Source organism: Trachurus japonicus, chromosome 15, assembly GCF_045865225.1.
Source record: "Trachurus japonicus isolate A0001 chromosome 15, Traja_1.0".
Taxonomy (NCBI): Eukaryota; Metazoa; Chordata; class Actinopteri; order Carangiformes; family Carangidae; genus Trachurus; species Trachurus japonicus.
Window position 1 is genome coordinate 1,027,777 of NC_140921.1, and position 25,563 is coordinate 1,053,339.

Sequence of the window (25,563 nt, forward strand, 5' to 3'; positions counted from 1 at the left end):
AAACACAACTGGATGGAAGAGAGAGGGAGAGAGTGTGTGTGTGTGTGTGTGTGTGTGTGTGTGTGTGTGTGTGTGTGTGTGTGTGTGTGTGTGTGTGTTAGTGTGTGTGTGTGTGTGTGTGTGTGTGTGTGTGTGGGCGAGTCCGGGTCAACCTGCACCGACCGGTTCTACTAGATTCCAGTTTCCGACTCGTTCATTCAGGTTGTGTTGTCTTTTATTTTGAAGGGGGCGACAGCAGCCAATCAGCTGCCTGCTCTGCTCTGCTCTGCTCTGGCGCCACCTACTGTCACACACCTGTCACTGCACCACATCACCACATCTGTCTCAGCTCCAGATGTCACACTGATCAACCTGATGTTAGTTTTACTGTGAAAGGATCCTCAGACAGATGATCTGTTTCCTGTTCAGTTATGTATATATTATATATATAAATATTTCTTTCCTCTTGCTTTCAATAGTATGTTTAATGTTTCCAATTTTTACTATTTTGGGTTTATTTTAGTATTTAAAAACTGTTTTTTTCCCGTTTCCAGTTCTGACTGTTAAATGTTTAGTTTTTATGTAAAGGACATTGAGTTGTCCCTTGGTATGAAATGCGCTATCATATATAAATAAAGCTGCCGTGCCTTTATTCTCCAGTGGAGCTGTATTGATCAGTGATCGGTCCATTGATTAGTTTCTCTTCCTGTGGTTTGTAAGCAATGTTCCCTCTAATTTTCAAAACTCCTGAGCAGAAATTCAACTCCCCTGATGACATGCTGGAGCGACTGTGAGCGACAGCTTAAGCGTATGTCCACATGCTGGTGCTATGGCCTCACCTCTACAACTCCAAATATAAATTTTTTTCATTTATTTATTTAAAAAGGACAGTGTGCAGTGACATTAGTTATTGAAACAATAAAAAGATGGCTGCACCAGATTTAGCGGAGCCGCTAATTTCCATCTGTAGTCCTCACATACAATTGGCTATTACTATAATGATTAATAACAGATTATTTTGACAACATTACCGAGGCTGCTCCATATCTAGGTCAGTTACAGGTAATGATAACAAAATACTATATTGTTTTGGCAAAATAGATTTTGCATTTATTGCCATATGAACAATATGAAAAAACTAACTAACATCAAGTTGGTGTCATCAACTCTTGGCACAGAAGCATCTTGATATGAACAGTAATAATAATTCTCAAGCAAAAACTTAACCGTGGTCTGTAGTTGCACTACAGACCACGGTTAAGGTCATACATTTCACAGTTCGAAGCCACATTAGGTAGAAATAAATATGAACAGTAAACTAGTCGGGGATATTTGAGTCTGCAACTTTTTTTGTCTTCTGGGCAAAGAGGTGGAGCAGTAAAACACCTGAGAGGGAACAGTGGTTGTAAGTCGTTTTTTGACTTTTTACAACTGACTGACATTTCAGAGATGTTATGAATTTATAGCTGATCATTGTTGCCGTTGCCGTGGTTACCTGAGTCGGTCCCGGTGGCGTCTCCCTGCTGTTGGTCCCAGTCCAGACCGGTCGTGTCCCCCCTCCGTCTCCTCCTCCTCCACTTCCTGTCGCTCCTCTGACTCTTCAGCAGCTCCAACTCCGAGCTCAGCTCATCGTTCCTGTCCCGCAGCTCCTGAACGCAACACACACACACACACACACACACACACACAGAGACACACAGAGACACACACACACACACACACACACACACACACACACACACAGAGACACACACACACACACACACGGTTATCAGCATTTATAAAACGTAAAAGGTGAAATCCGACGATCTGATTGGTTGTTAACCGTGGTATAATGAGCAGTTACCACGGCTACTATTCTAAAGCCTTATCACAGCGTAGGCTATCACTCCGCCTCAGGCACGTATGACTGGTATGAATGGAAGTTGTTGTCATGTATCCATGACAACGGACTGTTGCAGTCCGTAGCAACAGACAGTTGATGTTTTTACGATGTTAAAACTGTAGGGTGACATCAGGTAAATTGGGCCAGTTAAGGTTTGAGCCTCCTAGCTTTTTAAGTTTTAACAGGCAATGGCTGTAAATGATTTCAAATTGTTGCTACAACTGTACTTGAAAAAAAAACAATAGATTTGAGTCTCTGGTTGCTGTTGTGGGTGGGACAATGCTTTATATCCAGCCTGCTGAGGAGAAGTGTGCGAAAAGTGGCCTGGCAAACAAATTTCACTTGAAACTGATAAGGTTGATAACTCCGTAAAAAAACAGATCTACAATAAAAAAATTGATTTATAATACACATTGTGATTCCCCCCATTGGATAGAATGCAAAATTCTTGCTAAGCTTACTTATTTTTAATTTAAATGCATTTTTTGTGGGTGGCTCAATTTACCTTAATGCATCATGGTAAATTGAGCCATGCATTTCAGCTAAAATGGGCCACATACAAAACACAGTCTCACACTGAAGTTACACAGAAATTGAGGGTGCAAAACATGTTCAAAGTTAGATATATATCCAAGGTTGGTCAGTGCCACTCATGGTGCCATTAGCACTGTGGGGGGGAAAATGGCATCTATAATGCCACACACACACATACACACACAGTAAAAGAGCCTATAACATAGTCAGCTAACAAAGAGCATAGCAACAACATGATCATGTCATTTTAAAATGCATTTTAAGGTTAAAAAATGTCTTCAACCTCTTATGTTTTTACTGTTAATGTTTAGTTTAGTGTTGTAGTTTAGTAGTAGTGTCAATTAATTATTAAAATTGTAATGATTTCTGCTAAAATTACTGTGTTGTTCTCTCTTGGCCCATTTTACCTGAACATTCATCGTACCTCGAGAGGACGAGAACATCCCCATACTTTAACTCTCATAATTCCAAAATAATTATACTTTTTAATTTTTTTTTCACACAGAAACATTTAAGAGACCTACTGTATATGTCGATTTTTAAAAATATCAATGGATTTCATGCATAGCGTTTTTGATGGTCTTATTAGTCGTTTACCAAAAAGTGGCCCACTTTACCTGACTTCACCCTAGTAAAGTAGTGTAATTGACATGTTGAAGGTGAACTTTGACCTCCAGAGGGTTAACAATGGTAGAGGGGACTGAGCAGTGACAGAGCTACTTGGAGCTAACGTCTGGACAGCTGGGAACAGATTTTTATTCTGGTTGAAGAAAACTACATGAAATTGATTGCGTATCCCTCTTTCATATTGTCATTATTGGTAACCGTTTTATAAAAGTAATATATCCCTCCAGTCCGTGGTCTATGCTCATTCTACCACTCTAAGGGGCGTTGTTGTTCCCCCTTAGAGTGGTAGAATGAGCATAGACCACGGACTGGAGGGATACATTGCTTAATTACACCAGTGGTTCTGAAACTTTTTTACATCAAGGACCCGAAATCGACACAAATGAGACCACCAACCCCCCCCCATTGGAAAACATTTTGAGACAAACACCAGAAATACAAATATTTGTTCTGAGACTGAAGAACGTTACTTTTACGTACGTTCAGATTAGGGCCAATGGCGGGAATTTGTGGAGAAATTGTAGAGGAATTTTTTATTTTTTTTATTTAACCAGGCGAGCAAATTAAGAACAAAATTCTTATTTTCAAGTGCAGCCTGAAGGGGAAGGGGGAGGAGAGTGCTAAAAGTTAAAGCAAAGTTAATAAATTACACAGAAAAATTCAATATAATACAATACAATACAATACAGAGGAATTTCTGGGAGTTTAAAAATAAATCTAGAAAAAACTAGTCAAATTTCTCCCAAAAAAAACTTTTTAAAAGACTTTTATGGGGAAAAAAAGTTAAGGTAACATTTCTCTCTCTCAAAAAAAAAAAGTTATAAAAAAAATCTAGATAAAACTGTTAAAATTAAAAAAAATAAAAAAAATAATAATAATAAAGTTAAAAAAAATTCTATACATTTTCTCAAAAAAGCGTTGCAGGAAAAAAAAAAAAAAGGGGGGAAATTTCTCCCAAAAAAAGTTAAATTATTTTGGGAACAATTCATAAAATAAAAATAAATTAAAAAAGGCCCCGGACCCTACACACACACACACACACAGCAGAAACACACTGACATCATCAGCTGACTCACACCTGTGACCTCACCTTGATCTTCTGTTGGACCGACACGAGGCGTTCAGGTGCACAAACACAAACAGACATTAGAGCTTCTTCAACACCGAGCCCACACACACACACACACACACACACACACACACACACACACACACTCACACACTCCGACACACACACACACACACACACACACACACACACACACACACACACACACACACTCAGGGCCGGCCCCTGGCATAAACACTCTATGGTTGTTTAGGGCCACAGCCGTTAGGTGGGGGGCCACATGATCAGAAAGGTACCGGGGTTCATCAAGTCATTTAAACATCCTGAGGTCTGCACGTGCAGCTATGAGCTTTATATGTAATGTGAAGTCAATATTCAGCTTCTTTTATCTCACATCTGAGACATTTGGTGAAAATAGAACGGCAGAATGACAACATTTGTGCTCAAAAAACAATCTGACAAAATGTCATTTTAGACTTGTTTTCTACACGTATCTATTACAGGGTTTATACAGGAATCTTGAAGTTAATTCTAAAACCTTTTTAAGACATTTTCAAGACCTTCTCAATATTTTTTAACACCTCACCGCCACTTCAAGCTGTAACCATTTACATCAGTGACACTTTTAACTTACTAACAGGTTTAGTTTGTGATAAAGACTATAGACCACTATGATGCAACAGAATTCAAAATAGGCTGGGATAATAAATAAAAGACAAATTTGATCAAAAAACAAAACAAAAAAACATTGCTCCACTCTCAAAAAACAAAAACAACAATCTTCTTTTCTTTTTTATGAACCGGTTCATCTTTGGTTTTTAATAAAATGAATAAATTCACACACTTTTACAGTGTTTTTAAGGACTCAAACTCTTGGACAGCTAATTCAGAAAAAATATGATGATGAAATGATAATACAGAAAAAATAATATGACACTAAGTTATTAACTAACATATAATCACAAATGTTTTATTTTCAATGTCCTGGTAACAATAACTTTATTTGTTTTGGAAACATCAACGCCTGCAGGGCCCCCCTCCTACCCCCTATTTATGTAAAATGGTTCAGTCCGACTGGATCAGCTGCAATCATGTCAATCAAATGGACCACAGTGATGCTGCAACTCAAATATTTTCCTAAAGAGGAGAAGATACACTCACACATGATACTAATTCTTACAAAAAATATGGTTTAAAAAGCATAAACCCTTTAAAAAAATTAGATAGAAGACGTGCAGTAAGAACAGAAGAGAAAATCTGTGGTGTGTGCAGCAGACTGATAGTCAAAAATACCATTTAAATGCATAGTTGTATGTAAAATAGCATCAAAAAATGTCACAGCTGTGTTGGGGGCCCTGTAAAGATTCTTTTAATGGGGCCCAAAATCCCTAGCAGCGCCCCTGCACACACACACACACACACACACACACACACTCACCCTGCACTGCAGCTCGTAGTCCTTGACGATCTCAGAGAAACGCTCCTCATGACTCAGTCCGGCGCCGGCCGTGTCCAAGCTGCCAAACTGTCAATCACACAGAAACACAGCAGCTCATTGGTCCAGAGTCGCTGTCAATCAATCAATCAACCAATCAAACGATCGATCAATTAACCGATCAATCGATCAATGGAACAAACATCCTGTCGGTGTTCGGAGCAGAGAGTCGACAGCGAGGAGAAGAAGTCACAGAGGAAACTGAGTTTAATAATTCACCAGCTACAAGAAGACGGGTCACCTGACACCTGTGAGTGTGTGTTGGTGTGTGTGTGTGTGTGTGTGTGTGTGTGTGTGTGTGTGTGTGTGTGTGTGTGTGTGTGTGTGTGTGTGTGTGTGTGAGATTAGGTCCAGTATGTAAAACAGATTCAAACTGGTTCTAACTGGTTCAGTTCGTTAGAGAGAGTGAAACAGTGAAATCAAACCATCATCATCATCATCAGTCTGTTGATCGGCTGCTCACAGGAAGTCTTAACCCAGGGATGTCAAACTCTATTTAGTTCAGGGGCCACAAACAGCACAATTTAATCTCAAGTGGGCCGGACCAGTAAAATAATAGCGTAATAACCTTTAAATATATTTTAAAAATTGAAATTTTCCTCTGTTTTTGTATGTTTACAGTTACTGAACTATCCTTTTACAAAACACATTATGAACCACCTGAAATGTCTTGATAAAAATAATAGTCTAGACGGATTTCAGAAAAAAGGCTTTCTTCTATAAGAGGTAAGGAGCATTTCTGGGTACAAGTTGGGAACCGGCCTACCTTACATATTTCAAGGGTGCTGAGTCCAAAAAAAACGGTACCCAAGCGAAATTGTGAGTTTTTGACCTTCTAATTTGCATATCAAAATGGCCACCAAAGCCCATCTTGCTCAGTCGTTGGACCATTTCCCCCTAGTTTTTTTTGTAAGTAGGCAATCAAGATGAGGAAATTAAGTTTCTAGATCGATAGCCAACGGTCAGAGCAAGGATATAGTGGAGGCTCACTGCTTTTTTTATGCATATACATGCAAATGTATAACTTCTAAGGTGGAATTAAGCATTTATGTGTCATTTTTAAAGTGGATATAAATATTCAATAAATGTTACTCTGAAATTTTCCCTGTTGATATGACATATGTATACATATGACATGTATACATAACAAAAGCAGTGAGCCTACACTATATCCTTGCTCTGACCCTAGACCATAGACCTAGAAACTTAATTTCCTCATCTTTGATTGCCTACTTACAAAAAAAACTAGGGGGAAAATGGTCCAATGACTGAGCAAGATAGGCAATTTGGTGGCCATTTTGATATGCAAATTAGAAGGTCAAAAACTCACAATTTTGCTTGGGTACCAGTTTTTTTGGATTCAGCAGCCTTGAAATATGTAAAGTAGGCCGGTTCCCGACTTGTACCCATAAATGCTCCTTACTTTCACTTTTTGGGTACATCCCATCTAGTCTATATGTGCAATTTCAAATTTCCACACTTGACAAATTCATCCTGAGGGCCGGATTGGACCGTCTGCAGGGCCGGTTCTGGCCCACGGGCCGCGTGTTTGACACCCCTGGTCTTAAGGTCTTTGCACACTGGGTCCGTTTTTTTTCGTCCGAATTTGCCGCACGTCAAAAAATAAATTCGACCTCATGTTGTGTCGATCATGTCAAACTTTCGTCCGTCATAAAAGTTTTCGGAACAGGTTCCATTTAATGCGTTTTTCGCATCCGTGAAAAGTCTTTTTGACCAATCACATCAGAGTTTAGAGGCTGGAGAGGGAGAGGGAGGGGGGGGTCACCGCTGTGTGTGTGTGTGTGTGTGTGTGTGTGTGTGTGTGTGTGTGTGTGTGTGTACCTTGTCCTGCAGCAGTGTGTCCATGTCTCTCTGCAGTTTGTTGACCGAGTTTTCAGCTTCGGTCAGTTTCATCTTCACGGCAACAAGCTCCTCCTCCACACGCCGGTTCTCCTGCATCACCACGGCAACAAGAACAACAAACATAAACAACAACAACAACAACAACAACAACAACAACAACGAGGAGGAGAGAGAATCACTAATCACTCATCCTAAAGCTGGAGACACACTGCGCGATTTTTCCTTTTCTATGAGTTCCCACTAACCGACTGGCGGCTTCAGCTGGTTGCTATGACGACTAGGGATCACACACTTAAAGGATAATTTCCGTTTTTTACAACCTGGACCTTATTTCTATCATAAAATCCGATCATCTCCTCCCCCAGATAACTTTGGTGTCATTCCAAGTGGTTGTGATGAAATGAGCTCCAGCCGAGAGGCGCGTATATCCGTATAATGTGAGTCTACAGGGCAGCAGAATGCAGCCTCTAAATAACACATTATCTGCAGAGAAACTCCTTCATTTCACCAAGATTTAGTTCTGATAGGCTAGTGCTATTCCCCTCTGAGTCCGGGGTTAGCTGTTATCAACATCCGGGGTCTGTAGGTTGACCTACTGACCTCTGACCTGGATGATGTCATCTCTGAGCGCCAGGCGGCTTGTTGCTACCGCTAATGCTACGGTTCGTTTCTACGTGTTTCTGACTTGTCAGAACAAAATGAGCAGCTGGATGAAGTTCAGCTTCCACACACTGCAAAAACTCAATATCTTACCAAGAATATTTGTCTTATTTCTAGTCCAAACATATCTCATTATACTTAAAATAAGACTCATCACATTAAAAAGCAGCTTGTTTTTAGACACTTTTTTACTTCTTTCAAGCAGATTTTCACTTGAAATCATCTGATAGTGGAGCAAGTTTTTCTTCCTTATTACAAGCACAAAAAACTTGCTTCACTGGCAGATTTTTCTACTAATTTCAAGTGAAAATTTGTTTGAAACAAGTGAAAATTATTTATGAACAAATACATTTTTAGGTGATGAGTCTTATTTTAAGTGGAAAGAGATTAGTTTTGACCAGAAATGAGACATTTTGACAAGAAACAAGACAAATATTCTTGGAAAGCTAAAGCTCCGGCTAGTTGAGATAAAAATGGACCCGAATGCCGAAGCAGAATGATTATTATCATAATAGCCACGCTGCGCTCAGAGATGACATCATCCAGGTCAGAGGTCAGTAGGTCAACCTACAGACCCCGGATGTTGATAACAGCTAACCCCGGACTCAGAGGGGAATAGCACTAGCCTATCAGAACTAAATCTTGGTGAAATGAAGGAGTTTCTCTGCAGATAATGTGTTATTTAGAGGCTGCATTCTGCTGCCCTGTAGACTCCATTATACGGATATACGCGCCTCTCGGCTGGAGCTCATTTCATCACAACCACTTGTAAAAAACGGTAGTTACCCTTTAAAAAGAAAAAACGACTAGACTAGAGCTGACTGTGAATCGTGGGTAAAATTGGGGCAGAAAGTGGCGTAGTGTGTCTCCAGCTGAACCGTGTGTGTGTGTGTGTGTGTGTGTGTGTGTGTGTGTGTGTGCTGCGTACAGACCTGTGTGATGGAGCAGAGCTCTGAGTGAAGCTCCGCCTCCTGAGCTCGGAGCAGCTGCAGCTCTTCCTGCAGCGCGTCGCGCTCCCGCTCCACCTGCTGCAGCAGCGCCTCGTTCTCCTGCTCCGACTGGCTGCGCAGCGCCGTCAGCCTATCACGGAACTCCTGCTCCAGCTCCCTGCAGCCAATCACAGAGCAGCAATCACACAGCGGCCAATCACAGAGCAGAGCAGCCAATCACAGAGCAGAGCAGCCAATCACACAGCAGCCAATCACACAGCGGCCAATCACAGAGCAGCTCTCAGCACCACGCTGACACACACACCATAGATGTATCCACAAGTTTCCGAACCTCATCTATGGTCAAACCCGGCTTCTGGTTTTGACGGTTTGGTGGAATTGTACCTTTACGTTTCCATGGTTTTCAGTCGTTGTCATAGTTACGGTAATGTAACGCATGGATCTATTAACGCTGGCTTTTATTTAACACGGATGATGTCAGTCTGTGTGATATCCACTGTTAAAAGCTGCTGTGATGATTCATGCATTTTACAGATTTTCATTGAAAAAAAGAAATCCATGCATTTACCGTGACTACTGAAACCATGGAAACGTAAACATAAAATTCCACCGGAAGAGCAAAACCGGCAAAACAGGCTACGTTTCTGATGTTCGGAAAAAGGTGGATACACTGACTAGATGCTGCGTTCCCAGGCAGCTCTACTGAGGGGAATACGTCAACGTGGCGGCCATCTTGGTCAGGGGGAAGCCGTGTCTACTTCCTGCACTAGAGGTCTATCAACCATTAACATCACCATAACTCACCGAATGTTCAACAGATTTTCAAGCCGTTTGGTTTATTATACAGCGGGGAAAATAAGTATTGAACACGTCAACATTTTTCTCAGAAAATATATTTCTAATAGAGCTATTGACATGACATTTTCACCAGATGTCGGCATCAACCCAAGTAATGCACACATACAAAGAAATCCAAACATTAATGTCCATAAATGAAGTCATGTGTAATAAAGTGAAATGACACAGGGAATAAGTATTGAACACATGAAGAAAAGGAGGGGCAAAAAGGTATGGAAAGACAAGAAAGCAGCTGGAGTTTGTCATCCTGTCTCCTATCAGTGCAAAGTAATATCTGCTGGTTTAGTCCTGATTGATGCCTTTTAAAAAGGTTTCTCACCACCAAGGTGTCAGACAAGAAGTATTGCATGATGGGTAATAGCAAAGAGCTGTCTAAGAGCCGTCTAAAGACCTACGCAACCAAAGATTTCAGACAGAAGAGTCAAAACAATAATCAGAAGGGTTCCCTAACAGTCCAGGACACTGGTGGAGAGCTTCAGACAGACCTGGGATCAGCAGGTACAGTTGTTTCAGAGAAAACAATAAGTAATGCACTCAACCGCCATGGCCTCCATGCACCACACCATGCAAGACATGGAGGCCATGGCCATTAATGTTTGGATTTCTTTGTATGTGTGCATTACTTGGGTTGATGCCGACATCTGGTGAAAATTTCATGTCAATAGCTCTATTAGAAATATATTTTCTGAGAAAAATGTTGACGTGTTCAATACTTATTTTCCCCGCTGTAAATGTCAGACATATTTATGATGTATTAAACATACAGTTAGATACTCAGACACACACACACATGCATAAATACAGTGAAATGTGTTCTACAGGGTCTGACTGGTCTGACTGCTGGTCAGACGTTTATATGTCTATGGTCAGAAACCCCTCACCAAGATGGCCGCCGTGTTGACGTACGCTGAGAAGCAGAAGGCGCCATCTAGTCAGTATATATATCTATGACACACACACACACACACAGACACACACCTGATCCTGCTCTGGTTGAGCGTCTCCATGTTGGCATGGCGATCGTCGACCTCTCGGACCAGCTGGAGGTTCCTCTGGTCGGCCTGATCCAGGTCCACTTTCACCTTGTCCCTCTCTCTGGAGGTCTGATCCAGAACCAGTCTGGAGGGGGGGGGGGGGGGAGGAGGAAGAGGAGGAAGGAGGAGGAGGAGGAGGAAGGAGGAGGTGAAGAAAAGAGTTGTATATTGACAGTGCAGAAAGAAAACAGTGTGATCAATAATCAGCTGATCATCAATAACCATGTGACCTCAGAGCTCTACAGCGTCCAGCAGGGGGAGCCGTTAGCTCCTGGTCAGTCTCATCAATGACCTCATCAGTGGACCACCTGCACAACGTAGTGTGACGTACTTCCCCTTTAAGAAGTTACGGTCCGCTCACTTCCGGCGGCCATCTTTACCATAGCGCTGCTGTATTTAGACTTTACACCTAACTCTCTCATTCTGCATTCATAGTTATGTTTGTACATGTTGTTACTAGTATAGTCACTGCAGTTTGTATTTTTATATACAGGTAATACTCAGAAAATTAGAATATCGTGAAAAAGTTCATTCACTTCCCCATGATTGTGAACTGTACTGAACCAGACAGAGAGCTTTTAAAGGCTCAGGAACCCTTTGCAGGTGTTTTGGATTAATTGGCTGACGAGGCTGTGACAATTTGAGCTACAACATTGAACTTTTTCACGATATTCTAATTTTTTGAGACTCTGATTTTGGGGTTTTCATATGCTGTAAACCATAATAATCAAAATTCTAACAAATAAAAGCTTGAAATATCTTGCAATGCCTGTTATGAGTCTAAATAATATATTCATTTCACCTTTTAAGTTGAATTACTTAAATGAATGAACTTTTTCACGATATTCTAATTTTCTGAGTATTACCTGTATAGTAGTTGAAGCATTTTTTATCATTTAATCATTGATCGCATTCTGCCGTTAGCCACTCGCCTAGCGAAAAGTCACGGAGAATTAAGATATGAGGAGCAAAGAGAGGCTTAAAAAAGTCCTTCTAAACTCCATAGAGTTGGTTGCACTCATCATAAACATTATGGTGTTTTTTATTTTTTAAATAATAATAATTTTTAAATAACTTTTTAATATAACTAACTAGCCGTTAGCGTAATGAGCTGTTAGCGGCTAGTTAGCTGCTCGGCTTCTATTTAAAAAATAAAAATAAAAACACCGTAATGTTTATGAACATAACTATGAATGTAGAGTGAGAGAGTTAGGTGTAAAGTCTAAATACAGCAGCGTTATGGTAACGATGGCCCCTGGAAGGGAGCGGACCGTAACTTCTTAAAGGGGAAGTACGTCACACTACGTTGTGCAAGTGGTCCATTACCTCATCAATACCTGGCTGCACCTGCGTCACCATGACAACCAGTGTGATCCCGGTGACCACTGACTGTTCTTTGATCGACACAGAGAGAGTTTCACTTTGATCAATAACACACGGATCAATAACACACGGATCACATGGTGCTGATGACCAGAACCAGAACCAGGACTGAGACCAGAACCAGAACCAGGACTGAGACCTGAGACCAGAACCGGGTCCAGAACCAGGACTGAGACCTACTGCAGGTGCTGGATCTCCGTCTTGTAGGAGATGAGCGCCGCCTGGTGGATGCCGTTGCCTCCGACCAGCAGCTCGTTGTCCAGCGCCAGAGTCAGGTCGACCAGGCTGAGCCGCTCCTCTAGGGGGAAGTCCAGAGTCTGGGGAGGAGGGGAGGGGGGGCAAAGGTTAGAGTGAGGGAGAAACTGATCCTTCTTAATTGGAAAAATTAATACAGAAATCATACAGCTCCTCCTCCTCATGGACTACATTAGAAATAGGCTTTAATTCTCCTCTTTTCTTAATGCACCCCAGATGTAATGGACCTCTACTACTTAACATCATGTATACATTATTCTGATCCCAGTTTGCTTCTCGAATTTTTAAACTTCTTTTTGATACATTTTACCATTTTTTCCTAGAAATTTTACCACTTTTTTCTAACTTTTACTACGTTTTTTTTTGTTTTTTTTTTAAAAACTGTTTTGTTGAAATTCTTTTTGTAAAAAATGTATTACTTTTTTGTAGAATTTTTATATATAAATCTTAGCAGAGAAACTTTTGAGAAATTTTAAATTTTTTTCCTAGAATTTTTTAAAACTTTTTTTTGTTTTTTTTTTTTGGGGGGGGGGAGAAATTTTAACACTTTTCCCCAGAAATTTTGCGAACATTTTTCAAAAAAAATGCACACCAGTTTGAAAGTAACGTTATTCAGTCTCAGAACAAATATGTATATTTCTGGTCTATTTTGTGTCAAGGTGGGGGTCCTTGATGTAAAAAAAAGTTTCAGAACCACCGGTTTCAAAGACACTGAAGAAACAAAAACCAGCACAGGAAACAATACAAACGCACATTTAAATGTCTACTGAACACAACCAGTTCTCTGGTCCCGGTCCGTACCGACCTGCAGGATGTCCCGGCTGTTCCTGATTCCCTCCTCGGTCCAGAGGCCGATGACGCGCTCCGGGCTGGTGCATCCCGACCCGTCGTCAAGGCGACTGAGGACCCGTTGGCCCACCGTGGCCGTCAGCAGCGACGGCGAGGCGGAGCGAGCCGAGCGCTCCGAGCGCTCCTCGATCAGGGACTGAGTCTGCATGGACGACCACAGACCAGGTGTTAGTCCAGGTAAAGGTGTGTGTGTGTGTGTCTGTGTGTGTGTGTGTGTCTGTGTGTGTGTGTGTGTGTGTGTGTGTGTGTGTGTGTCCAGGTTGAAACAGAACTGGAGCTGAGGTCTGGTGACTGGTCCTCACTCAGGTTTCTACAGTTTAAATCCAGATTCCTCAGACGCCTGACTAACGTGGTGACCTCTAATCTGGATTAGTCTGTTTCCACCCAGTCAGGAGGCCCAGACCCCCCAGACCAACTCAGACCCCCCAGACCCCCCAGACCAGACCCTCTGGTCCAGACCCCCCAGACCAGACCCTCTGGTCCAGACCCTCTGGTCCAGACCCTCTGGTCCAGACCCTCTGGGTTACATGCTGTCATTCCGATATCCCACCGCTCCGACATACCGCTATTCCGACATGCCAACGTCCCACCATTCTGACAAGGCTCAACATAAGGAGATGTGCGTTACTCAACAGGTGACTCTCTCTACTGATCTGGACTCTCTCTCTCTATCTATCTGGCCTGTCTAGCCTCTACCTGCTCTTTCTACTAATCTTAAAGGGACAACCAGGAGTTTTGTTAAAGCGAAGTGTCTTCACACAGTTTACAAAATGTTGACGTAGTCGTCAAAACTGACGTTTAAGGGGCGAGGAGGCAAATACACATTATACTAAAGCTATGAAAAAGTGAGTTTTGCATAATATGTCCCCTTTAAAAAAAGAAAAAAATGCCGTCATTCCGACCATAGGAGGCAAGAACTGTTGGAATGACGGGACGTTTGATCGAAAATGGTTCTGCATTTGATAGAAAGTGTTGCCATTTAGACAACTAGAGGCCGATGTCGGACTGGTGGGATGTTGGAGTGGCGGTTGCATCCAGAAACCTCCAGTCCAGACCCATCGACACAGACCCTCTGGTCCAGACCCATCGACACAGACCCTCTGGTCCAGACCCATCGACACAGACCCTCTGGTCCAGACCCTCTGGTCCAGACCCTCTGGTCCAGACCTTCTGGTCCAGTCCAGACCTTCAGCAGTGCAGCAGGTGGAGTTAAACACCTGTGTGTAGCAGAACGCGGCGCCGTACGTCCTCCTCCTGTCCGTCCTCACCCACGTCAACAGGCCGCAGCCGGACATCAGACCTGAGGTGCAGGACATGACGACGTCTACCTGTCTGTCTGTGTGTGTCTGTGTGTCTCAGCAGCTACAACCTGCAGCAGCTGGTGGGACTGCTGCTGCCCAGCTGCAGCTCACACTGCTAATTGGAGCTCTGGTGATGCTGCATTCAGGGGCTACTCAGAAAATCAGGTAATCAGCAGACTCGGCGTGCTCAACTCCACGTATAAGAAAAATAAACCGGGTGCCAGTCCACAAAATCAACAGAGTACAAAAAAGTTTTTGACAGCACTCACTATAAGTTTAACACTTTTTAATTAAAAGAAAAACCAACGCTGAGGACGGCTGACTGCCGAAACGCGTCCGTTTTCTTGCTGCTGTGCAGGTTTATGAATTAAAAAGTGTTAAACTTATAGTGAGTGCTGTCAAAAACTTTTTTGTACTCAGAAAATCAGACAAACTCTCTGGGGAAGTCTCTCATTTGTGAAATGTGTGCGTGCGTGCGTGCGTGCGTGCGTGCGTGCATGCGTGTGTGTGTGTGTGTGTGTGTGTGTGTGTGTGTGTGTGTGTGTGTGTGTGTGTGTGTGTGTGTGTCACCTTGTGTGGCGTCCTGTGCAGGTCTGCAGCTCGGACCGGCGTGGAGCAGCAGACGGGGGCGGAGCCACAGAGAACCTTCTGGAAGTCCCTGATGCTGACTCGGCCGTCCAGGTCGGCGTCCAACTTCCTGAGCAGCAGCTCCAGCTCCTGCAGAGGTCAGAGGTCAGAGGTCGAAGGTCAAAGGTCAAAACGATAAGGAGACGCACACCGTTAACGTCAAGGGGGTGGATCGGACTACACGCAGGCGTAGGTCACAGTCGGCCATATTTGAACGGGCAACTGTCTCTGACTCTGGCTGCAGTTACAGTGCAGTAGATGGTGATCCAGTCATCATCACTAAACAAACCATTCATAACTCTGTGAAAAATAAATCAGTATGTAGCTATTACTTTAACTATTTGCATAATGTCACTATAATGTTACTTTTACAAAAAAAAAAACATGATTAAAATGATCCGTGATTCTAAGTATGCTGCATCATAACTGCATAGACGTTCAGACGTTTTTGTATGGTACCATAATGTGCGTTTCTATTCATGTTTTTATTAGTTGGTGTCTCACAACTCTCTTTTTGAGTGGTCCCCAACACTTTTAATTTTGTCAAGGGGGAACGGGTAATTTTGTAATCAATAGGCTACTGTATTTTTTATATTGTCTCTGGATTTTTATTGTGTGTTGTGGAGTGACACCGAAATAAAGCTTATCTATCTATCTATCTATCTATCTATCTATCTATCTATCTATCTATCTATCTATCTATCTATCTTCATAAAAATCAAACCATTTTAAAATCGGACAAAAACTGAGCAAGTTGTGGTCATTATAGCAGAACATGCAGCAGAGGCTTAATGCTCTGAGGGAGAGAGTTGCCCTTACCAAGATGGCCGCCGTACTGGCTACGCTTTGTCATTGGGCAGCAGCAGGTGGGTGAGTCATCTAGTCTCCTTATATATATCTATGGTTAACATCACCTCTAAAGCTTCCCACCTGAGGAAGCTGCAAACCTGTGTGTGCTGTGGCGCTGTGGCTTAGTGGGTTCAACCGCCTGTCTAGTAAACAGGAGATCGTGGGTCTGAATCCCATCACTACCTGACTGTTACAGAACCTGCTTGATCCATAAGCTGTCATCCACGTCTTGTGTTTTATTGGTGTTATTGCCTCAACCTTGGTGGAGGTGCTTCCAAAATAAACTACCAGTTCCTATCCACCACTTTCCGGAGAACGACGCTGGGTGTTGCCATGACACTCCATTCATTACATTTTAGAGTAATGTTAGCTGGGCTAACCGTTAGCTGTTAGCCGTTAGCAGTGTCTTAAATAACTCAATAAACAGCCCATGAAAAAAAATTTTTCTCCAGCGGATATCCTAGTTCCAACATGACTGAGCTAACTGGAGTAGTTTCATGTCGTGTCCCACAACGGGAGGGTTTTAACAGCTGACGTCCTGGTGTTAGTTAGCTGCTGCTGTTAGCTGTCAGCAGCAGCAAAGCTAACAACTACGATAACCATGACTAATTACAAAAACGTGCACACAGAAATAGTAATGTTTGTTCAGTAATTCATTTTATAGACTTAACAAACATTGGATTAGTCACAACGGTTTTGGCAGCCCGGAGCCCCCACATTTGGTACCTACACTGGTGGCTAATGCTACCAGTTAGCCGCTAACGCTACCAGTTAGCCGCTCACTAGAATGCTACTAAAACCCACTTCCGTTGTGGTGTGACGCAATGGATCATGGGAAAATAAAGTGGTGGATAGTCAATAGAAAACCAAAAAGTCAAGTACATGGAGAGAAGTTTTAAGAGTTTGATAGAGTTCTAATCGTTGGAAAGGTCTTGGGAAGCAGCAGCAGCTTTCAGGTGCTGTGGCTTAGCTGGTTAAAGCATCTGTCTTGTAAACAGAAGATCCTGGGTTCAACTCCCAGCAGCACCTTCAGTCGTCACTGATGTGAAGCCTCATAGTCGTGGAGTTTGAAGCTCCTTTAAAGGGACAACCAGGAGTTTCAGGAAGCGAAGTGTTTTCACTACATTTCCCATGAGCCTCCACGCGCACGGTGAAATTCTTGGACCGGCACAAGACGGACGAAAGCGAAAACATTTGCCAAGAATGTTTTCATTGATCAAGAGTGAAAGTCGGAGGTTGGAAGACGATCAGATACCATCCGACTATAAACGATGCCAACTAGCGATCCGGTGGCAGCGTCCAGGAAACTGAAACTAGGAAATGCTGGACGAGTCGACCACTAAATAATATCAAAATAACGATAGAGACAAAACGATATATGTATCTAAATGGACCCATTAACAAGTGGTAACGTAGATTCATCCACATTAATATGAGACTCTTTTAGAACCAAATACAAACTCTGTTGGGTTGAGCTGAGCCGATACTAAAACGTGACCTCAGCCGACTGCCGGCCACTGATTGGCCAGAGTTTCATCAGTGGAAGAGACGTGAGCGCGACGTCCAACACAAGAATCAAACCCGCTATTTTCAAAAACACAACGGCAACAGCGACCAATGATCTGTAACAATCGGCTTCTGACCGACCCACGTCGACCCATGTCAAACAACTCCACAATCGATGCAGGTTTTAATCTGCTCAGCTCCGATCGGCTTTCTAAAAGCATGGGACTGAACTAAATCATGAAAGAAACTGACATCCACCATGGCGCTGTGGCTTAGTTGGTTAAAGCGCCTGTCTAGTAAACAGGAGATCCTGGGTTCAAATCCCAGCAGTGCCTATTGGACAGAGAAAACTAGAAAGTGTTTAAGTTAAGTCGGTAGCCACATCTCCAGTGTCGGAGGGGTAAGAGCTCCAATGGGCTTGCAGTGGGAACATCAGACCCGGTTCAACTCGCTAACTTAAGGGATGGTTCACCCAAAATTGAAATTTCCTAACTCATTATCTCCTCCCCCTCATGTGGACTAAGGGCTGGGAGAAGTTTCAGAGTCCTCCGTGGCTTCTCTGAGTTACAGGGGGTCTCGGCGTAGCAGTGCATGTCCATATAACGGTTGCAAATGGATACCAACTGTCTTCGTAACAAAAAGACACACCAAAAAACATCCAAATACCTCCATGCTGCTCGTATGTAATGTCCCTCTTGTATTGAAGCCCCGACATGAGAAATTGTTCTGAAAAAAATTTAATAAGTCTATATTTCAAGCTTGTTTTGTAGCAGAAGCTCCTCTTCCCAGTTCGTCCAAATTTGGATGAACCGGGAAGAGGAGCTTCTGCTACAAACAAGCTTGAAATATAGACTTATTAAAAAAATTTCGGGACAATTTTGCATTTCGGGGCTTCAATACAAGAGGGACATTACATACGAGCAGCATGGAGGTATTTGGATGTTTTTTGGTGTGTCTTTTTGTTACGAAGACAGTTGGTGTCCATTTGCAACCGTCATATGGACATGCACTGCTACGCCGAGACCCCCTGTAAATTTCAATTTTGGGTGAACTATCCCTTTAAGAGTTTGATAGGGTCAGTTCTAATCATGGGAAAGGCCTTGGGAAGCAGCAGCAGCTGTAGGTGCTGTGGCTTAGCTGGTTAAAGCATCTGTCTTGTAAACAGAAGATCCTGGGTTCAACTCCCAGCAGCGCCTTCAGTTGTCACTGATGTGAAGCCTCATAGTCGTGGAGTTTGAAGCTCCTTTAAAGGGACAACCAGGAGTTTTGGAAAGACGGACGAAAGCGAAAACATTTACCATGTTTTCATTGATCAAGAATGAAAGTTGGTTAAAGTTGGAAGACGATCAGATACCGTCGTAGTTCCGACCATAAACGATGCCAACTAGCGATCCGGTGGCAGCGTCCAGGAAACTGAAACTAGGAAATGCTGGACGAGTCGACCACTAAATAATAATATCAAAATAACGATTAAGACAAAACGATATATGTATCTAAATGGACCCATTAACAAGTGGTAACGTAGATTCATCCACATTAATATGAGACTATTTTACAACCAAATACAAACTCTGTTGGGTTGAGCCGAGCCGATACTAAAACCTGACCTCAACCGACTGCCGGCCACTGATTGGCCAGAGTTTCATCAGTGGAAGAGACGTGAGCGCGACGTCCAACACAAGAATCAAACCCGCTATTTTCAAAAACACAACGGCAACAGCGACCAATGATCTGTAACAATCGGCTTCTGACCGACCCGCGTCGACCCGCGTCAAACAACTCCACAATCGATGCAGGTTTTAATCGGCTCAGCTCCGATCGGCTTTCTAAAAGCATGGGACTGAACTAAATCATGAAAGAAACTGCCGTTCCCTGTGGCGCTGTGGCTTAGTTGGTTAAAGCGCCTGTCTAGTAAACAGGAGATCCTGGGTTCAAATCCCAGCAGTGCCTATTTGACAAAGAAAACTGGAAAATGTTTAAGTTAAGACGGTAACCACAGGGGTAGGAGCTCCAATCGGCTTGCAGTGGGAACATCAGACCCGGGTCAACCCGCTAATTTAAAGGGATAGATTTGAAATTTCCCTCATTATCTCCTCCCCCTCATGTGGACTAAGGGCTGGGAGAAGTTTCAGAGTCCTCCGTGGCTTCTCTGAGTTACAGGGGGTCTCGGCGTAGCAGTGCATGTCCATATAACGGTTGCAAATGGATACCAACTGTCTTCGTAACAAAAAGACACACCAAAAAACATCCAAATACCTCCATGCTGCTCGTCTGTAATGTCCCTCTTGTATTGAAGCCCCGAAATGCAAAATTGTCCCGAAAAAAATTAAATAAGTCTATGTTTCAAGCTTGTTTTGTAGCAGAAGCTTCTCGAAGCTTGGTGTGTCTTTTTGTTACGAAGACCAGTACCGGTTCACCCAATACGCACACTACGCACGTTGCGTAGGGCCCCGCAAAATAGCAGAGGCCCCGTTAAAAAAAAAAAAAAACTGACGACGTGACCGTCCGTCGCGCACGTGTAGCCTACCGGATTCCCAGTACAGCCTAGCAAGACAGCGTTTAGCACGCCACGATAAAGCGGAGTTATCCCTCGGGGAATTAGGGGGAAGAAACAGCTGACAATGACCTGTGGGAACAGCAGTCAGGTAACTCTCCTCTCAGGGTGAGAGAGTGGGAGGGAGGGAGGGACTAGTCCGTGTTTGACCTGCATTAACAGGGCGGTGGGCCCTGGGTGAACCCCGGTCTCCGTGTGCGTCTTGCTGGCTTCTATAATTTTAGTTGTAGTGTAGTTACATCTACATACAAAATGGAAAGCAATGGATAAATATTGACTAAGATTGAATTTTGTTTGCTTGGATAGCCTACATGCAAATTTAGATGCAGAATCAAACAAAACTTGTGAAATATTATGACAATGGTGCTAAAAATAATAATAATTATATAATAAATAATAATAAACATAATTACCTACATTTGAAGTGAAAGTAAAACAAGTGCAGCCAATTTGATGGAGCTGAATTAATAGTCGCTTTATCTAGAGATTTATTTAATAGTGAGTTTTTTTAAAACATTAACATGTTGATGATTGTTACATTTAGTTTGATTTGATTTGTTCTGAATTTATTCTTAGTTAGGCCAACACTGCAATACGTTTAAAGGGGGGATGCGTGGAAGCACTGGGTGTCAGGTGCGACTGTTGAAAATTTTTGGGGTTCAGTTAGGAGGGCCCCTTAGCAGAATTTTGCCTAGGGCCCCATGGAGGTCTGAACCGGCTCTGACGAAGACAGTTGGTATCCATTTGTAACCGTCATATGGACATGCACTGCTACGCCGAGACCCCCTGTAACTCAGAGAAGCCACGGAGGACTCTGACACTTCTCCCAGCCCTTAGTCCCATACCTGTCAAGTTTTGGATTTGAAAATAAGGGAAATTTTCCGGCACCCGCCGCGAACAGTGCTGCCACCCCAACCAAGCTCCAGTATCCCTTACATTTTAAGACAAGAAAGCTAAAATCACTGGCTTTATGCACAGCTGCACTACTTCCTGATCTTCAGCCAGCCCGTCTGCCATTATTGGACAAACTGATTAATCCAGGTGTGCCTGACCCCAATAGTCACTCACAACAACAATAATGTTTTTTTGGGGTTTTTTTCTAACACATAAATGAGGCATTCTGGTGTAGCTACTCTGAGGAGAAACAGAGGGAAAAGACAACATTGCTTCAGTTTTTTTTTTCTTTTAAAGCAGACTCAGTACTGACTGAGGTTCCTATCATTGTAACTGCAAGAATGGCTTAAGTGTATTAAAGTGAACTCAGAACTGGTTTAGTGTGGAGCTGTGGCTGGTGGGCAAAAACAAAACTCATTTTTTTAAAATCTTTTGGCCTGGACCAGCCTTTCAAGGCCCTTTCCTCTGCTTCACCATGAAGCTCTTTCAGGCCACACTGTCTTCTTCCACAACTTCTGCCCTATTCTCATCTGTATTTTGATAGCTGGAGCTACTGTCAGATATCTATGACAGAAGGCCACACATGCTTTAGCTTTATACTGCTGAATAATTTGAGCAGATATGTCCAGGGATTTTCAGCCTTCTATGATTATAGAATGACCCTGTCTTTTACAGCAGGTAGGCTACAGACACAGACACACACACCTGTTACTCTGCTGTCCCTCTCTGTCCCTCTCTGGACTGGGCTGCCTAGCTGTTCTTTTGGGTTAAGTGAGCATGGACGACACAACTCGACCGGTGTGGACGCGCTGGTTCGAGCCGCGCGAAAATACGAGTTTTTTTTTTTTTTTTTTTTCAACAACCGTGGTCGACCCGTTACAAGCTTGATGAGCAGGACCTCAGTCAGTGCCGCGGTGATGTAGGCTTTGGGCTGTGTGCTCGCACATAGTGACGACGAGCACGCGCATCGTCGCTAACCAAGATAGGATTAATAGAGAGTTGGCCACTCCGAGGTAAAAAACAAAACCCAAATGAAATAGCAGCGTCCAGTCCGGGGTGCCGCCGGGACTGGCCCGGGGTATTATTATTTTTTAACAACGCGGGTTAAAATACGGGAGATTTACGGGAAAATACTAATACGGGAGGACGGCGGGAAAGAGGGGTAAAATACGGGACTTTCCCGGCCAAAACGGGATACTTGACAGGTATGCTTAGTCCACATGAGGGGGAGGAGATAATGAGTGACATTTCAATTTTGGGTGAACTATCCCTTTCAGTGACATCGTCCCAGTTGCGACTCATACAAGACGCTTTGCTCGCACTCAATCAATTAGACCCAACTCAATGGGAAAGGAGCCATATGCTGATTGTTAGCAGGTTGACCTACGTTTAAAAAACTTGCGTCAACCCGCTAATTTCAGTTGAAAAGCAGCTTTGTTGTTCTTTCACCAACTGCAGCAGCCGTGCTACAACGTTGAGGAGTTACACCTCGTCCTGACATGCAGCGAGCAGCAAGCGAAGCGGCAACAAAAACTCGCGCGAAGGTGTCCTGATATGCAGCGTGACGATTTTGTCGCGAGTATATTCTATTGGTTCAGAATCCAAACCAATCAAATTATCGAGGGACGTAGCTACACAAACTTGCGGCGCTATTCTGAGATTCCTGGCATTTCCTGGTTACTGTTTCTCACATCTTTGAGTGTTTTTTCCTCTCGTATTCTCCTCGCTCTGATAACTAGCTTGTCAACAGGAAGCAGCGTGGACTTATCAACCAATAAGAAGTGTTTAGGGGCGGGACATCGCTGCGAAATGTCGTCCAGATAGAGACAGAGCGAGCGATAATTTCAGGGTTGAGCGACATCGCTGGACGGCACGATGTCGCTCGCGGCACGTCAGGAAGTAACGCATTCTAATCACTTTTCCTTGCTCGCATCGCGGTCGCATCACTAGCTGGGTTTCCATCCAAGTCGTATCGAATTTAAAAGCGGATTTTGTGAAAATACGCAAAAAGCAAAGCGAATTTATGACCGTTTCCATTCATTAGTGTTTTGCTGACACTCAACATCATGGACAATTTACGTACTTTCCGGACTATAGACGCACCTGCATAAGCCGCACCAGCTACATTTACAAGAAAATACTGTAGCTACATCTAGGCTGCACTTGAATATAAGCTGCAGGTTTTCATGTTGTAACACGAGATATTTACACAGAGAGACAGTAGGAACTGTGACAGTCTGTTTTGGTTACGCTCCTCTCCTCCATGTGCATCTGTTGACAACAAAGCCGGCGGAAATCAATAAATGGAGCGGTAGAAAACGTTACATAACGATGTTATGGCGTGTGATTGTGTCGTCTTAACCGTCATAAACAAAAGATTATGGGTTACGGAGCGCGTTTGTGTTGCGGTGCAGAGAGGAGAGCTGGGACACCGGGGCGTCGCTGGGTGAAGTCCAGCAGCTTCACCCACAAACTCTGGCTCAATTCACATAATCTGTTTCCATAACAAAAAGTCGCATTTTCCTTTAATCGATACGCTGACAAATCCACCTCCCAAAGCGTCAAAACTTTTATGCACATTTACTGCCTTTTTCCGAATTTCTGGCGTTTCCATCCAAGTATTTATTCGCAATTTTTAAAAATGCGAATAAAAAAAGGTGGATGGAAACACAACTACTGTATGTCAGGACGGGGTGTAACTATGAAGTACTCAGCTTTAATGGAAAATGACCTAAACGGAGTCGAGTCGAGCCGAGTAGAAGAAAAGGGTCATAATGTTCTACAGTGATTTTATCACCTCAGCTCATATGGAGTATTGGTGAAAGTAGAGGAACTAACAGGTAGGCTACCATCTACAATTCTGCTCAATATAAAACCCAAAGTGAACGCGATGGTTTTGATGATGCAGCCGTGGATCATTGATGGAAGCTGATGCTTCCTCATGTGGCGCTGTGGCTTAGAGGTTAAAGCACCTGTCTCGTAAACAGGGGATCCTGGGTTCAAATCCCAGCAGTGCCTAGCAACCTGACTACTTATTGGCTTGATGAGCAACATGCAAAGCTCTTGGTCGTTACTTCTCCACCTCTCTGAACACATCTGTCATGCTGCTTCACAGCTGTTCAACTGGTTTGAACTGATACTCATCTCCTGTGGGACAAGTGACTCTCTTCCTGTTTCTTACTCGTCTGTTCAGGTGTTTCCTTTCATGTCACTGGAAAATCAACTACTAACTGTGGCGCTGTGGCTTAGTTGGTTAAAGCGCCTGTCTAGTAAACAGGAGATCCTGGGTTCAAATCCCAGCAGTGCCTTTATGTCAAAACACCACAAAAATGTTGACATGGAAGCTTCTCCATCTGTTAAGTTAGAAAAACCTTGAAGCCGACACTTTAAGGTTAAATAGCATGTAGCTTTAGTCCAAAAACATGACTCTGGACTGATTTATGAAAGGAAATGGCAATTACTGTGGCGCTGTGGCTTAGTTGGTTAAAGTGCCTGTCTAGTAAACCGGAGATCCTGGGTTCAAATCCCAGCAGTGCCTATTTGACGGAGAAAGATAGATAGTGCCTGAAATGTGTTCTCTTTGATGGAGGCTATGAGCTCAACTACATCAGTCACTTCTTACAAAAGATGTTAACATGTTGTTGTCCAGACAGGAAAACAATATGGACTCAAAAGTACCAACAGTGCCTGTTAATGGCTGAAATTCCTTCCCCAGTTTGTAGCGAATCTTCTGTTGTGTTTTCTTGAATCTTTCTGTATCATCTCAGCTCTCTTGGTGGATAAAGAAGTACCCGTTACTTTCCACAAAACAAAAAAGGCAAGTATATTGTGTTGAGTCGGCACCATGCAGTGGGAAAAGGAAAACAGTGTTTCAGATCCTCTATGGTGCTGTGGCTTAGTTGGTTAAAGCGCCTGTCTAGTAAACAGGAGATCCTGGGTTCAAATCCCAGCAGTGCCTTGTTGTGAAAACCACAAAACCAGGGCCATTTACGGGGCAGAACAGAGTCCCTCCCTGGGGGTAGGTACTCAGATCGGCCCTGAAGAAGTCCCGGCGGGGCTTGAGATTTACTCTGTGCTGGAAATACACCTCTTGAAGCTGATACTTTAAGGTTAAATAGCATGTAGCTTTAGTCCAAAAACATGGGACTGCTCCACAGCTGTTCAACTGGTTTGAACTGATACTCATCTCATCTCCTGTTGGACAAGTGACAAGCGACTCTCTTCCTGTTTCTCACTCGTCTGTTCAGGTGTTTCCTTTCATGTCACTGGAAAATCGACTACTGACTGTGGCGCTGTGGCTTAGTTGGTTAAAGCGCCTGTCTAGTAAACAGGAGATCCTGGGTTCAAATCCCAGCAGTGCCTTTATGTCAAAACACCACAAAAATGTTGAC

General features: G+C 43.2%; 1 protein-coding gene and 9 non-coding genes across 10 annotated transcripts in view; 9 read left to right on the plus strand and 1 right to left on the minus strand.

Annotated features, from left to right (window-relative positions):
• The window catches only part of ninl (ninein-like), an 87,019-nt gene that overhangs the window by 25,999 nt on the left and 35,457 nt on the right, over window positions 1-25,563 (minus strand). Inside the window, exons 6-13 of the mRNA XM_085799108.1 lie at window positions 15,313-15,459; window positions 13,398-13,583; window positions 12,518-12,654; window positions 10,899-11,039; window positions 9,045-9,219; window positions 7,432-7,542; window positions 5,533-5,619; window positions 1,475-1,628 (exon numbers count right to left, since the gene is read on the minus strand). Coding sequence (XP_085655234.1) covers window positions 1,475-1,628; window positions 5,533-5,619; window positions 7,432-7,542; window positions 9,045-9,219; window positions 10,899-11,039; window positions 12,518-12,654; window positions 13,398-13,583; window positions 15,313-15,459 — 1,138 coding nt within the window. The remainder of the gene's footprint in view (window positions 1-1,474; window positions 1,629-5,532; window positions 5,620-7,431; window positions 7,543-9,044; window positions 9,220-10,898; window positions 11,040-12,517; window positions 12,655-13,397; window positions 13,584-15,312; window positions 15,460-25,563) is intronic.
• On the plus strand, window positions 17,174-17,247 carry trnat-ugu (transfer RNA threonine (anticodon UGU)). Its single transcript has one exon. It is a non-coding gene; the product is annotated as a tRNA-Thr (tRNA).
• trnat-agu (transfer RNA threonine (anticodon AGU)) lies at window positions 17,986-18,059 on the plus strand. Its single transcript has one exon. It is a non-coding gene; the product is annotated as a tRNA-Thr (tRNA).
• Window positions 18,847-18,920, plus strand: trnat-ugu (transfer RNA threonine (anticodon UGU)). Its single transcript has one exon. It is a non-coding gene; the product is annotated as a tRNA-Thr (tRNA).
• trnat-agu (transfer RNA threonine (anticodon AGU)) lies at window positions 19,601-19,674 on the plus strand. The gene has a single exon. It is a non-coding gene; the product is annotated as a tRNA-Thr (tRNA).
• trnat-cgu (transfer RNA threonine (anticodon CGU)) lies at window positions 24,118-24,190 on the plus strand. The gene has a single exon. It is a non-coding gene; the product is annotated as a tRNA-Thr (tRNA).
• trnat-agu (transfer RNA threonine (anticodon AGU)) lies at window positions 24,407-24,480 on the plus strand. The gene has a single exon. It is a non-coding gene; the product is annotated as a tRNA-Thr (tRNA).
• On the plus strand, window positions 24,637-24,710 carry trnat-agu (transfer RNA threonine (anticodon AGU)). Its single transcript has one exon. It is a non-coding gene; the product is annotated as a tRNA-Thr (tRNA).
• trnat-agu (transfer RNA threonine (anticodon AGU)) lies at window positions 25,057-25,130 on the plus strand. Its single transcript has one exon. It is a non-coding gene; the product is annotated as a tRNA-Thr (tRNA).
• On the plus strand, window positions 25,461-25,534 carry trnat-agu (transfer RNA threonine (anticodon AGU)). The gene has a single exon. It is a non-coding gene; the product is annotated as a tRNA-Thr (tRNA).